The sequence below is a fragment of the Periophthalmus magnuspinnatus genome, chromosome 5, assembly GCF_009829125.3.
Source record: "Periophthalmus magnuspinnatus isolate fPerMag1 chromosome 5, fPerMag1.2.pri, whole genome shotgun sequence".
NCBI classification, from domain to species: domain Eukaryota; kingdom Metazoa; phylum Chordata; class Actinopteri; order Gobiiformes; family Gobiidae; genus Periophthalmus; species Periophthalmus magnuspinnatus.
The window spans coordinates 17479072-17493066 of NC_047130.1; the positions used below are offsets into that span (position 1 = coordinate 17479072).

The following is a 13995-nucleotide window of genomic DNA, read 5'->3' on the forward strand; positions in this document are numbered from 1 at the left end:
CTATCTTAGGGCTGATTTACACAGAGTCCGACTTCTAATTTTGTGTGTATTGTGCAGCCCAACTGTAGTTTCTTCATTCACCCTGTGCAAAACATGAGACGTTCAAATATGCAGAATTCTGGGAAGTAGAAGAAAGGGAAAAATAACATTGTCTAACATGTAATAAAGACAAAAGTGATGTGATGTTAAATCATTTACTGACACTGTCTGCTTTTATTTTAAGATCAGACCAGAGACATTACAGCTGACTTTCCGTTACCCAAATACAAACAACATTCACTTACGAGAATAAGATTTACAAATTTAAAATGACCAAAACTTTGATGTAACACTGAACCTCTAGGCTGTGTGTTAGTGCAGACGATGAAGCTAGAACCATTAGTGAGTGTGTACGTGTATTTCATCTTTTAATAAATGTAGTATTGTAATATCCTACTCTATAAAAGGCCACGGTTTATTCAGTTTGAAATAACTCACTCTTCTGACTCTAAAAAACTCTATATCCTATATATTTGATCTATTAACTATTCACATAGTAGGTTTAAAAATGTCTGTAGAAAAATATGAAACTGATATAACTACTGATTAATATATATGTATACACACACATATATACACAATACAAAAGTACTTTATAAACAGATTTTGTCAATAAGCATGACTTACAGTATATGGCTAAGAATTCATCATTATTATTACTATTATTATTATTTAACAATTTACTTAAATGGAGCTAGAAAATGGAATAGCTGCTGCTTGAAATGTATTGAAAAATATATGTTCTTACAATAAATAGCAACGCGTTTGCAGTCCATATGAGCTGGGATAAGTCAGGTAGGGCATCTGGCAAAAAAATATGATAAATCCATGTATAGATGATAAATAGATTTTATTATGTGTGATTTAACATATATGGCCAATTACGAATTATTTTGAACATTAGAAACTTGAAAATTGAAAATGGCTGCTAACTGAAACAGAAAAATGTATTCTTACAGTTAATACAGCAACAAGCTCAAGTTTGCAATCCAAACATGAGGTGGGTCAGGTAGGGCATCTGGCATAAAACCAATAATAAACCCACATCTGCAACTGATATTTCCTGCAACATGGATAAACAGAAGCTGTATGGATTTTGTTCAAATGTGGCAAATTCAACCTGGTGCATTCAGTGTCCTGTAAGAAAGTCTGCACTCTCAGTCCCGTCCTCCTCCAAAGATGGCGAGCATGAAGCTGAAGAGGTAGATGATGTCCAGGTAGATGCTGAGGGTGGCAAAGATGTACTCCTCTGGGCTGATGGCATAGTGCTTGTTTCCCAATAACATCTGAGTGTCAAATGCCAAGAACTGACACAAGAAGAATAAGACGTTAACTTAGTAGAGCATCTTTATATTGTAGTATCAATGTGGTGTGTGTGAGTTTGTGTGTGAGTGTGTGAGTTGGGGTGAGTGTGTCTGTGTTTGAGTGATGGTGGTGGTCAGAGGGACCAAAGACAGATTGGCAGCCTTGCTTCCGTCACTCTGCCCCAGGACAACTGTGGCTACAGTTATTATCATTAATATTATTATCATTGTTATTATTATTAGTAGTAGTAGTAGTTGCAATAATAGTAGTAATAGTAGAAATAATAGTAACTGTAGTAGTAGTAGTAACAGGAATAGTAGTAGTAATAGGAGTAGTATCAGCAGCAGTAGTAGTAGTAATATCATTATCATCATTATTATTAAAGAGGTATCTTGAGTCGACTGGTTTAGTGCTGATGTAGCCTCGGTTTAGTCCTGTTCTAATCCTTGTTTGGTCCTGGTCAAGTCCAGGTTTAGTTCCAGTTTGGACCCAATATTGTGGTGTGTGTGAATGCCTCATATACAGTAAGTCGGATATTTCTTATAACAAACACTATAATAACTGACCAAATTCTACATTTTAAAAGCAGATAATTAACATGTATTTATTTCTTACCAGAGTGAACAATATGGCTCCTAACACAGCGTAAGTCGCATGTAACCACGGGACCTGTGAGGTAAAAAAAACATTACAAAACACAGCTAAGACAAGTCTAATTTAAGAATGACAACAGAGATTTGGCTTAGACTGGCCCATCCAATTAACCATACCTGAGTGAACCAGTTCCATTCATAGACCTGCGGCTAATCTCAACTATTTCAAACCCTTCTAGAACGCTCCCCGTCCTGTTTTCACATCGTAAAGTTGCACTATGTAACTTTTCTGTTTGTCTCCATGGAGATATTAATGCTTTACCCAAAAAAAACTTACATGTTATGGCATTAAAATTGGCAATCTCCATGTAGACAAGTTCAGCTTCCTGTTATAAGCAACATTTTGAGGACTTTTTCCTCTTTGAAAGATAATATTTAGCTTTAAATTGCATCGGCCCAATTTTTTCTCATTCAAAATACCATGGATGGGTCAGATCTATGGAGAAGTGACCACGCTCATAGTAAGAATGCACATTTTTTTAAAGGCATTTTTTAGCAATAAAACACCCATAGCAAAATAAATTCTATACACAGTAGATACATATATGCCATACTGTGGAACATTCGAGATAACAATAACATCTCCATGGAGACGAGTGTGGACTTACGTATCCGAATGGGACCACGATGGAGATGGTGATGGCGCAGAGCAGCATCACCATACAGAGAGAAAACAGCACGCCTTGGCAAGAGGTGACGTCAATCTGGAAATAGGGTTATAAAGTTATACATTTGGTGGAAATCTGTGTATCCCTCACTCGTCGTAGTGTAGTCTTGTGAGCGCAGTTTGGGTCAGATACATAGATATACGTAATAGTTTTGAGAGCTTTTTTTTCCAGGCCCCCTTTTAGTCACTAATCGATCGGCAGAACATGTCTTTTGCTGACTACAGCCTCACTGCGCTCAAATGTACAAGAGAAGTAAAATAAACTTACTCTGGACTGGAAGCTGAAGACGGTCACACAGAAGCAGACCATGGCCGTGATCCCCAAACACAACAGCACCGACTTTGTGTTGTAAAAGCTGGAGGAAAGAAAAACAGGACACATTAGTACAGTTTAAACGTTTACATTTTCAGGATTCTAACTTAACCTAAAAAAATAACAACCCGGTAATATCACATGAGATACTTGTTACCCACAATAATGACATTTTACTATATAATGACATGCCTCTAAATGGTTCTAAACTGCACTTTTGTCGGTTAACAGAGAATTTGAGAAAAATTTTGCCTCTGAAGTCTGATATAAAGTTGTGTTGATTTGTGTAGAATGTGTTTATGTGATCAACAAGTCAACACTGCCCCCTTTCTCTGGGAGGCTTTAAAACAGATCTGTAGTCCCTAAAGAACTTATTTACGGTCGAGATCGGCAGCTCCATGCAAAATAATACAACTATAATAAAGATGGCGTCGCCCCAACTTCTGGAATAAGGTGAATATAATAAACAACTGTCAGGTTTTACAGAGTTTGAGTTTAGTGTTGGATGTGATTTTGTAACCACCAAACCCATTTAAAAACTAAACTTTGTTAAATTTGATCCTAGTTTGAGCATTGTGATTTTACTTTATAAACCCAACATTTATAATATTTTATCGATTTTTATATCACGCAATTTTGTATTTGACTAATTGTTTGTGATTAACAATAAAACGTATTTAATTACCTTGACATAAACCCCATCATGAATGCCATGCTCAAAGTCTATAAAAAAGAAAAAAGAAAAAAATCAGCACAAAACTTCTAAGTCATGGGTGATTCACAGAAGTTGGTTTAAAATTATAATATAATTAAATTAAAACTTACAAAAAGAACTAATAGTATGACGTTCCATGGAAACTGCCGCCTGTAAAAGAAGAAATATACAGAATGAAAAACTATTATGATTTTAAATAAACCAGAAATATTTTAAAGTTAGTAAAAAGCCCGAACCTCAGATCTCCACAGCAGGACAGAGCAATGTATGTGGCAAAGAACATGAGACTGGAAATAAAAGAGAAGTGATAGTTATACAGAAATGTATAATGAGTTATTTTAGTAAAATAATAAAATATATATATATATATATATATATATATATATATATATATATATATATATTTAAAAGTATAAAGATTAAAGGAACAGTATGTAACTTTCTGGAGGTGGTTTGTCACCTGCATGATTCCATGGAAATAGAAAGTTCCAGACTTGAGAATTATTCTTCATGGACATATATACATTTTGTACCATACTGAGGAAGATTATAGCCAAAGGTACAACATTTCCATAGAAACAAAGAAAGGGAGCAGGAAGAGGCCCTCCTCCAGACTAAATACGAGTCAGCTTTGTGGAGATACGCACACGCTCCATCTAAGGACGCAAGATTTTAGTGCCATAAACATAACCAAAATAAAAAAAGTTACATACTGTTCTCTTTTTTAATTCTTATTTTTGAGAGTATATACAACAGCAACACATTATTATTATTATTATTATTCATTATGCAGAAGCTCTACTCACTAAGATGCAGAGTACAGGCCTGGATGTGTCTGGATGTAGTACCGCACTGGCTCACTGATGGAAGGAAACAACATTATGTCACAGCAATCACATTCAAACATACAGAGATTCATCGGGAAGGAATCAGAGAAAAAAACTCACCAAAATGTGAAGAGGCAGACAATCCCGACTGTCACCAATAACTGCGTCATTAGGATGGCATACACCTGGAACAGAAAGAGATCATGAGCCCGAGTCAGTAACGGAGGGTGGTGTTTTTCCTGATCAGTTTATTATTATTATATTATTATTAAATAATGTATTATTTTTTTCCCAAAATACATGCATTTTGACCTCCTGAACATTGATGAAATGTCTCACAATGGGGTATAGGTGTATTGACCGGCCTGGCAAAAAATCATAAAATGGGCTTCGCGATAATTCCGGTCACATTACCAATCATAGACTTTATATATAAATGGATGTAGCTAACCTGCTAGCCGCCGCGTTCCAAATAGGAAGTGATCGTGGGCGCACTTCTGGCTCCATTGACTCTGGCTCCAATTCATTTTACATTGAAAAACTATGGTCCCTCTCTCTGTAACTACCGCTGTCAGACATTTTGGTCTTAAATGTTCATATTAAGCCACTCTATATGATCTTGGTGTTTTATTTCACTATTGTGTCCGTAACTCAAGATATGAACATTAATAGATAAATCGGCTACAGAGGTCGTTTCTGCTAGCGTTAGCAACAAGTTGACAAGCGGTGCGGGCGGGAAGGGGAGTTACCTTCAAGAGCTTTGCTCTGGATTGGCTCTTTGGTTGCTATGATACTTGTCTGAACTTGGCTCCTATAACTGCTAACCTCGATGAGCTTCATTTTACTGAAGCCGAAGGCTGTGGGTGATGTCACACTCACTTCTTTATACAGTCTGTGGTACCAATTCACCAGCGAGACAAATTGGACTCCATTGGGAGTGGGAACAGGCCATTTTTGGAGTCGACTCATGAGATTCAGAACAGTAATAGACCTCCACAAGACAAGCCTAAAGTTGAATTGTAGCACTGCCCTATGAGGAACAGGAAGTCAGCTATATTGGATTGAAATTCTGTTGTCTCTGTATGAAACCTATCTAGTTAGATTTTACGTCTCAACTCAATCCCAAAATGTGTACTCATCAGTTATGCAGTAATTCCCAGGGATAACAAAACAATCTGAAAACTAATTAACTTCATAATTACATTTTAGTGATTTGCAAATCTGGCATGCTCTACTACAGAGAACTAAATGTCCCTGTGCGTCTCTATTGGGTCTTATCACCTATAAAAACCTGCTTGACAGCTTTGCAATGAATATAGGGTTATTATCACAAAAAATAATTTTAAAAAGTTTTATTAATTGTTAATAAAAAAATTATTAACACATTATCACACTGAAACTACTTTATGCCACTGACACAAAACCTATAATGCAAGATAATCCTAGTAAAACATTTTTACTGGTTCATTAAAAGACATGAGCTGAAACACATAATTAAAAGAATGAACCAATAATTATCCATAGAAGTCACTTTCTCAACCTTATACAGTTCAAATCTGATCGTATTTCAACAAAAATACACCAAATCTCCCCATTTTTACTAAGACAAAGTACACATGATGAGTGTGTACAATCAAATCCATTTTTCAAAATCATTTACATAGGCCTGTCACTATTATCACTATATCAACTCACTGTTCTATATATGAAGCTGGAACTATATTTTTTTGGGTCAGTTTTTACCGTGTTTTCTTTGCACTACTGGGACATTTCTGGTTATTTTTTGACTATGTGATCAGATTTAAGCCATAAAAGTTTGAATTAATAACTTGTGTGACTCATCACAGATGCAAACTAACGTCTAAAGTGTTTCATTTACCTCCAATCCCCAGTACTGCCAGCCTTCCTCCATTTTGGATTTTTTTTCTTTCTACATTCATTAATCCCTGTCTGTGTGAATGTTCAGATGTCTTTTTTTTCTACACATTTTAGTAATTTAGTAAGCACGTAAGTATAAGTGTCTAAGGGTAAGGGTATAAGGGTACCAAAGCGGACATGGTTGCTGTCAGTTTCTATTAGACTGAGCGTATACTGTGAAAAACTCAATAAACAGTTAATAAAGATTCAGTTTATTTACCTTCCTGATGAAAGTCTGACGAATAACTTTGTCATCCCACGCAAACTGGGCCTCCATTTCAGAATAGCCTACAAAACAATCAGAAAAACAACCAAACGTATAAAACCAGCTAAACACAACAAAACATCACTCTCCATTATAGTCTGCTGTAGTTACCCGCTGTGGCCTCCTGGTAGGTGGGGGGCTCGTTGTCATCTGTGACCTGCTAAGAAACTGTAGCTGTTAGTGAATCCACGAATTTACCACTAGCTAATAAAGTTATATGCTATACTTTAGTCCTGGTTTAGACTTGGTTTAGTTCTGTTCTAGCTCTGGTTTAGTCGTGGTATTGTCCTGGTTAAGTTCCAGATTTTAGTACCAGTTTTAAAGTTGTATGTGGAAGTGTTAAGTACTTTCCTTTCCAATCAAGAACATAAATCATTTTGTCCTTTTAATGCATCCCTAAAGGTTACATTGTTGGAGCATAAATTAGCCGAAACTCCAAATAAACTTAATTTTACGCAATAATATGAAGTTTTTTGCAAGTGTTTAAGTTTTTTATTTTTTGAAAGTGTTTAAGTTATTTTTACATATCAAGTTTAATTTCTTCTTGATCTGTTTCTGTAAAGGATTTACGCTGTAGTCTCCATGGTTGCGTAGAGTTAAAATGGATGCTAGGAGACACGCACATAGCACAACATAGAAAGAGTAGAGTAACATAGACAGAGCTGTCAAAAGGATCGAAAATACTAAAACCAATATTAAAACTAGATACTTATTTAAGCAGGTATCGATACTAACATTAACAAGACAGACTTTGAGCTTTCCTGAACAGTTCAAGTGTCATTTTGAGCTTTATCAGAACTAGCTTAAGATCGCATGGTGACATGAAGAAAGTACTATTATTTTGTATATAAAATTACATTTGATTAATCGAAAAAGGAGGATTTTTTTTTTTAAATCTTCATTGTTGTATTTTTGCATTGTGATAAAACCAGTAGCAACATAAACTTGATACTAATGAACAAAACCTCTCTAAGAACATTATACAACTAGTTTTCATGCAATTAAATCTAATATAAATCTGATATTCCAAATAATTAACTACTTATTTCGTCCAAGATCCAAAGACATTTTTTCCTATATGTATCTTTACTGTTACTATGTTGTATTCATGTTTAGTTTTGGCTCTTTCTTGTAAACCACTGGTGAACCACTCTACTTCTACAGAAATTACTCAAAGATTAGTCACAAAATTGGGAGGAAAGCTCAACAGTTACCTTTCCTTTCTTCATGGTTGCTCCTCTGGATCCCGGCTGCTCGTAACTCAAAATTCAAATCTTCGGGTTGAAATTTGAAAACAAACGTTGATCAATATTGTAAATTTTCAGTAATTTTGGTTAAGTTGGGTTGAAATTCCACAATACGAATGTCAGATCTTGGTATAAGTGAAGAATATCTCGTCTGTATGGTCAGCAGTACAGCAGTGGACAGGTCTTTGTGAGTGTCTGTGCACAGGGATTACAGAGCAGCTTTATATTGGTCCATGTGGTTAATCTGCCTCTAACCCTGATCCAGACTCATCCTCAGAGTAATCAGCACCAAATACAGTCCAGGTACAGGCCCCAGACCATTCACCTGAGATACAGTGCACTGAGATATACTAATGGAATACAGCCACATTTTTATATAGCGCTTTTCCATCTTCAAGTCACTCAAAGCACTTCACATCAAGGAACCACTCACCCATTCACACACACATTCATACACCAGTGTACACGGACACTAGGGGCAAGGTGGGTTAAGTGTTTTGCCTAAAGACACAACAACAACATTCATCTATGGGAGCTGGAATCACACCATCAACGTGCGTGTCAGTGGATCTGACCGCTCTACCGGTGATGTTTATGTCGAGAACGGGATTCGAACCACCAACCTTCGGATCAGTGGACAAACACTCTATTGTTTACATATATAAGTGATATGGATGACAAAAATGCAACATCCACGGGTTTCAGAATGATGGCTTAAATGTTTTCATATAGCCAGAAAATAACCAAAAATTTCCTAGTCATGCAAAAAAATATTGACCCCAAAAAATATTGTTCCAGCTTCATATATTGAACGATAAGTCAACCTGGTTTGGAATTTGCTTAGACCTGATTTAGACCTGGTTTAGACCTGGCTTAGACCTGGTTTAGACCTGGTTTAGACCTGGTTTAGACCTGGTTTAGACCTGGTTTAGACCTGGTTTAGTCCTTTTTTAATCCTGGTTGAGTCGTGTTTTAGACCTGATTTAGGCCTGATTTAGATCTGGTTTACTATTGATTTAATCCTAGTTTAGACCTGGTTTAGTCCTGGTTTAGTCCTGGTTTAGTCCTGGTTTAGTCCTGGTTTAGTCCTGGTTTAGTCCTGGTTTAGTCCTGGTTTAGTCCTGGTTTAGTCGAGATTGAGATTCAGTTTAGACCTGGTTAAGACCCGGTTATAGTATGTATAATATTTATCATGACAGGCCTATATCTAGGTAATGGTAAAAAGTCCAAATGTTGCACAGGAAGCTAAGATCCATGAATATGATCATTAACTAATATTGTAACAGATTTGGATCCAATAAATAAAATAATGGAGATAAAATATATACATTATAATTTGAATGTAAAAGAATGAATGCTAAAATGATTGAGTGAATGTTAAAAGACACTAAACAAGGAACGGCCAATGACTTTTCATTAAATTGTGACCAAACTGTTTAAAGATTATAATGATAGGCTTGGGGCAGTAAAAGTATGTGGTTTGAAGAGTTCACATTTCAGATGAATAAACCTGATGTGTGTGTGTGTGTTTTAAATGGCTCTGATTAAATGTCATGACTGTCTATGTTCACAAATGAAAATCTAAAGGGCCAATATTATGCTATTTTCTGATCTGTGTTACAATGTTGCTTCCTCATCACAGAGAGACCTGGAGTTTTGTTTTGTTTCATTCACACACATTTAACACGCCAACCCGGCATATTTAGGCTGAGTTCTTCTCTCAGACAGAAAATACTCCTTGTGATGTCATCATGTGGTAATACAGGAAGTGCTCCACTGTGTTTATAAACTCCACACGCCTTCACTAGAATCATTTGAATGATTTCAGCTCTGGAATTGCCAAACTGAACTAAAGGTAAAATGTAGCTGCTAACTTAAATATGACCGCTTCATGACATCACAAGGTGGAACAGGGCATTTTGTGCTTTGGGGATGTAGACAGGCTGATAATAAAGTGTTACTCAAACATGTGTGAATGAAACAAAACAACTCCAGATTTGTTTTGAGGAGGTGACAACATTATAACATGGCTTGAAGTTCACAAGAATCAGTTTTGTGTAATACAGGACCATCACATTTTTTATTAAGATACAAAATGCAATAAACCTATTAGTATTATTATGATATATTTAGTGTCTAATGATGTATTACGTTGGCTTGAAATGAAATAGCAATGACTTAACAATATTGTGCAACTCAAATGCACAAGTCGAGTCATCCTGAGGCTTATCTGTTTACATACAGGGGTCAGGACATAATCATGAGTAATCTCTGTTGTGACTAGAGGAAAGACTTAATGTTATATATGACAGACAGACCCTTTTGTAAGTGATGGAGAGAACTAGAAAAAAAACACTAAGCAGGTTTTGTTGATGCTGCCATTTTAGTTATAGCAAAAAGATATGTTCTGATCTGTTAAACCTAGTATATGTAATCAAGTAAATTTCACTTACTTGTGTTTGTTTCATTCATGTGGTAGTCCAGTGATCAGCTGGCTGCTATTAAAACTTGGTAGATTCAGAATTTTGTATCAGTTGCACAAGAATCGATCAAATCTGATGACAGAATTAGCATAGTTTTAGACAGAAACAACAGAAACATATGTCAGAGAGAAACAACACATTTCTCACTAATTCTATTTAAAACACATCTAACAATTTTAAGTCAGTTTGCCTAAAGAAAGCGGCTAACTTATGCTATAATATACACATTTAAGAGTACTTTTATTTTCCAGCTAATTAACGTAATAATAAGACTCATAATACATTTAACTGAAAGAAGTGTGCGATTAGACACTTTTGAAACATTTTACCTGTGCTATTTGAGAAATGTCAGCGCCAAAAAAGTGTAGTTTGTTGTTAGTTTTTAGCTTCTTAAATCTCTGTTGATGTCAAAGCACGTGAGCCTGCTCCATCTCCAACCGGAAGTGCTTTTCAAAATAAAAGAACATTTACCGGAAGTTAAATATTTTATTATAAAAAATATATATATTTATAAAGGCCATTTTTAGACTACAGGATTATTAATTTTACAAAATATATGTTATTTATTTACTGTACATCTTTAGCAGTGACGTCATGTTTTTGTAAGTTTTTTTTGGAAACAGACTAATCAGATTAACACTGAGATCATTACAAAACACAAGTCATGACCTGCAGCCTACTACAATAATGTGATTTACCTGAAACGGTATTGAACTGGACCCTTCTAGAATAATCTATAGGTAACATATGTAACAACAACAATAACAACAACAACATCAACAACAACAACAACAACAACAACAACAACAACAACAACAACAACAACAACAACAACAACAACAACAACAACAACAGCAACATCCCCTGTGTTAAGTAATTCAAATAGGGCACATGGGGCTAACTGTTCAGTGAAAGTGATGGGTGCATAAGATTAAGTCAAATAAAAGCACTCTCTGGAAGATTTTGGGAGGAGCCAAACACCAGAATGGCCTGGTAGGACCTCATGTTTTATTTCTATATTTAATTAAAGCCTATTCATTGTTCTGTCTGTGTGTGCGTAACAGTAGAACAGAATGGAATATGAAGAATAGAATACAGACAGACAGACAGACAGACAGACAGATAGACAGACAGACAGACCGACAGATAGATAGATAGATAGATAGATAGATAGATAGATAGATAGATAGATAGATAGATAGATAGATAGATAGATAGATAGATAGATAGATAGATAGATAGATAGATAGATAGATAGATAGATAATTTTTCACAGGCACTTTCAAAAGAAACAACATAATTGAGGTATGTAACACAACAACATGGCTGGAGGCAGAGGCGGATACAGCAGGACAAGGTACATGAGTTTGTTGCGTCAGTGCAGAGTCCAGTTCACTGTTATGGCGGGGGTGGGGACTGGACGTTTGGAGGGACAAACATGACTAATTTAGCCTCAATTTGTGCCACATCCTGCAGGTTTCCATGGAACTGTTGTTCCTCTGGACAGTCTTCCACTGTATGACATAAAACCTCCATGGGGAATGTTCCGGAGTATGAGTTTAACTGTCTGTTTCCTTGGAAGCATGCAGATGCAGTGCCACCTTCAGAAAGTTACATAGTCTCCTGCACATTTGAAGTAGGCTGAATATGTAAGATCCTTCTCCCTTCATGATCTCTCTTTATTGTGTACAATGTCATTTACTTTGCTATTGTGGTTTTTATTTTGCACTTTTCTCTTTGAATGTAAATTTTATGATGATTATTTGTGATTATTCATGTTTTGATTTGTATTGTGATTTTAATGTCTTTCTGATTTTGTAAAACACTTTGAATGACCTTGTGTACGAATTGTGATATATAAATAAACTTGCCTTGCCTATTCCTATCTTAGTGCCTAGATGGCGCAATAACCCAATAAATAGGCAGTTTTGGAACCAACAGAAACGCTCATAACTTATAAACACTTATAACTTACCCATATGGTCCCACCTTCTTTACAGATAAGCTTAGCCAAGATTGTGCCAATATGCTGTGGTAGAACCAGGTCCACAGAAACATTACACACTCAAAAACTGGACCATTTACAAGTACAAAATGAAAAACCCCGTGTCTGTGCAGCAGGGGGCGCCTGAGACCTTCACTCCAGCACTTCCTTAATACAATGTGAGTGTAGTCTGCTGCCTGCTGGAAACCACAAGTCCCCGTTCCCCACTGCACCAACCAACGGCGCAGTTCACATGAGGACACGAGCTCTTTTGGGTGGATAAACTTGGCACGCTTCGCAGTATCATTCATCAAAACGGCATTGCGCAAGAGGCTGACCTACCTCCTTCCCATAGATAGATCATATACGACTCGGATATAGGCTGGAGCACAGGAAATGACCCAAATATAAGCAAAGGTTTACAGTTGGAACGAACAATAGCACGCCTTCGCACAACTTGGGAGATATGTTATGACGAGGCGAAAAACTATTTGGCTGTAGTAAAACCAGAGCACTATTTCATATTTATTATGGATTCAACGTCAGTCCAGTTGGAAACCCATAAAAGCCCATGTGTAACTGCGTAGTCTTCATAATTTCGATGGAAACCAGCAGTGAGATCGTTTCTGGGAACTGCGTTTTTTCTTTTTTTTCTCCCTGTGTCCTCAGATGAACCCAAACTTTACGCACAGCAGGACTCAGAAGTGACTCAGGCTATAGAGTGTTTCCGTTTCATTTAACCCCCAAAGCATCGAATCAAATGGTATAGTATTTCATGTCAGGATAAAAAAATAAAATAAAATAAAAAGCAAAAATACTGATTTAAAGTGGCTAGAAGTTTTGCAGTTTTGGATTTACGCATTTGAACCACGCACTGGATAAGCTCTCAAACAATGGGGGAGCCATTTTAAGATCCTGTGCCAAAGAAATGTGGTTTCAGTTTATTTGTTTTGGTAGGATCAATTGCAAGATAGGTCAAAAGCACACATGAGTCACGTGGAATTTGACCATTGTTTCCACAGTGGGATATGCTGTGAAAATCTACTCCAGACTCACCCAGTTTTGGTATTATCACAACTGTAATATGAGACCAGATGTGTAATAGGATGTAATGGTGTTTCTAGTGTGGAAAGAACACGACTGAACAGGAGGAGCCAGTTAACAGGGGTGTACCTTATTTTTACTACAGCAAAAACCAGAAAAAAACAAAACTAGTTCATTCTAAAGAGTTATTCCTCACTTACTTTATGCAACCAAAGCGTCTTCTTCTTCTTAGCTATTCACAGCAATGAGTTTATAAGCACTTTTCACAACTCTCCACACTGGAGTTTTGCCATGACATTAAAAGTTAATAACAACTAGAATGCTAATGAGCACTTTCTGGTTACAGGACAATAAAATACTTTCTAATCAGATGCAGGCTGATATTGACCCCAAGAGCTGCTTAGACAATATATATGTACTGGGACAAGACACATTTTGCTAAAATACATGGGAAAAATCACCTACAGAGGCTTTATTAGGTCAAAAAGTTAATACTGATACTTTAATTCAGGAAATAGGTGTTGCTTTATAAATTG

At 36.2% G+C, this 13995-nt stretch overlaps 1 protein-coding gene across 1 annotated transcript; it reads right to left on the reverse strand.

Moving 5' to 3' along the window:
- Nucleotides 1–1167: 1167 nt before the first annotated feature.
- Nucleotides 1168–8128, reverse strand: faim2b (Fas apoptotic inhibitory molecule 2b). The gene is made up of 12 exons (XM_033967396.2): nucleotides 7916–8128; nucleotides 6813–6858; nucleotides 6657–6724; nucleotides 4640–4704; nucleotides 4499–4552; nucleotides 3929–3979; nucleotides 3803–3842; nucleotides 3663–3700; nucleotides 2933–3020; nucleotides 2606–2701; nucleotides 1960–2013; nucleotides 1168–1346 (listed from the first exon to the last, which is right to left on the reverse strand). Exons 1-12 carry the CDS (start codon nucleotides 7928–7930, stop codon nucleotides 1197–1199), a joined length of 765 nt encoding a protein of 254 aa, XP_033823287.1. The 5' UTR covers nucleotides 7931–8128; the 3' UTR covers nucleotides 1168–1196.
- Between the last annotated feature and the right edge of the window lie 5867 nt (nucleotides 8129–13995).

Coding starts and splice junctions, on each gene's coding strand:
- faim2b (XM_033967396.2), bottom strand. Junction 4,705..6,656: donor GTCAGACTTTCATCAGGAAG/GTAAATAAACTG, acceptor TTTCTGTTCCAG/GTGTATGCCATCCTAATGAC. Junction 3,980..4,498: donor GGCCTGTACTCTGCATCTTA/GTGAGTAGAGCT, acceptor TTTTATTTCCAG/TCTCATGTTCTTTGCCACAT.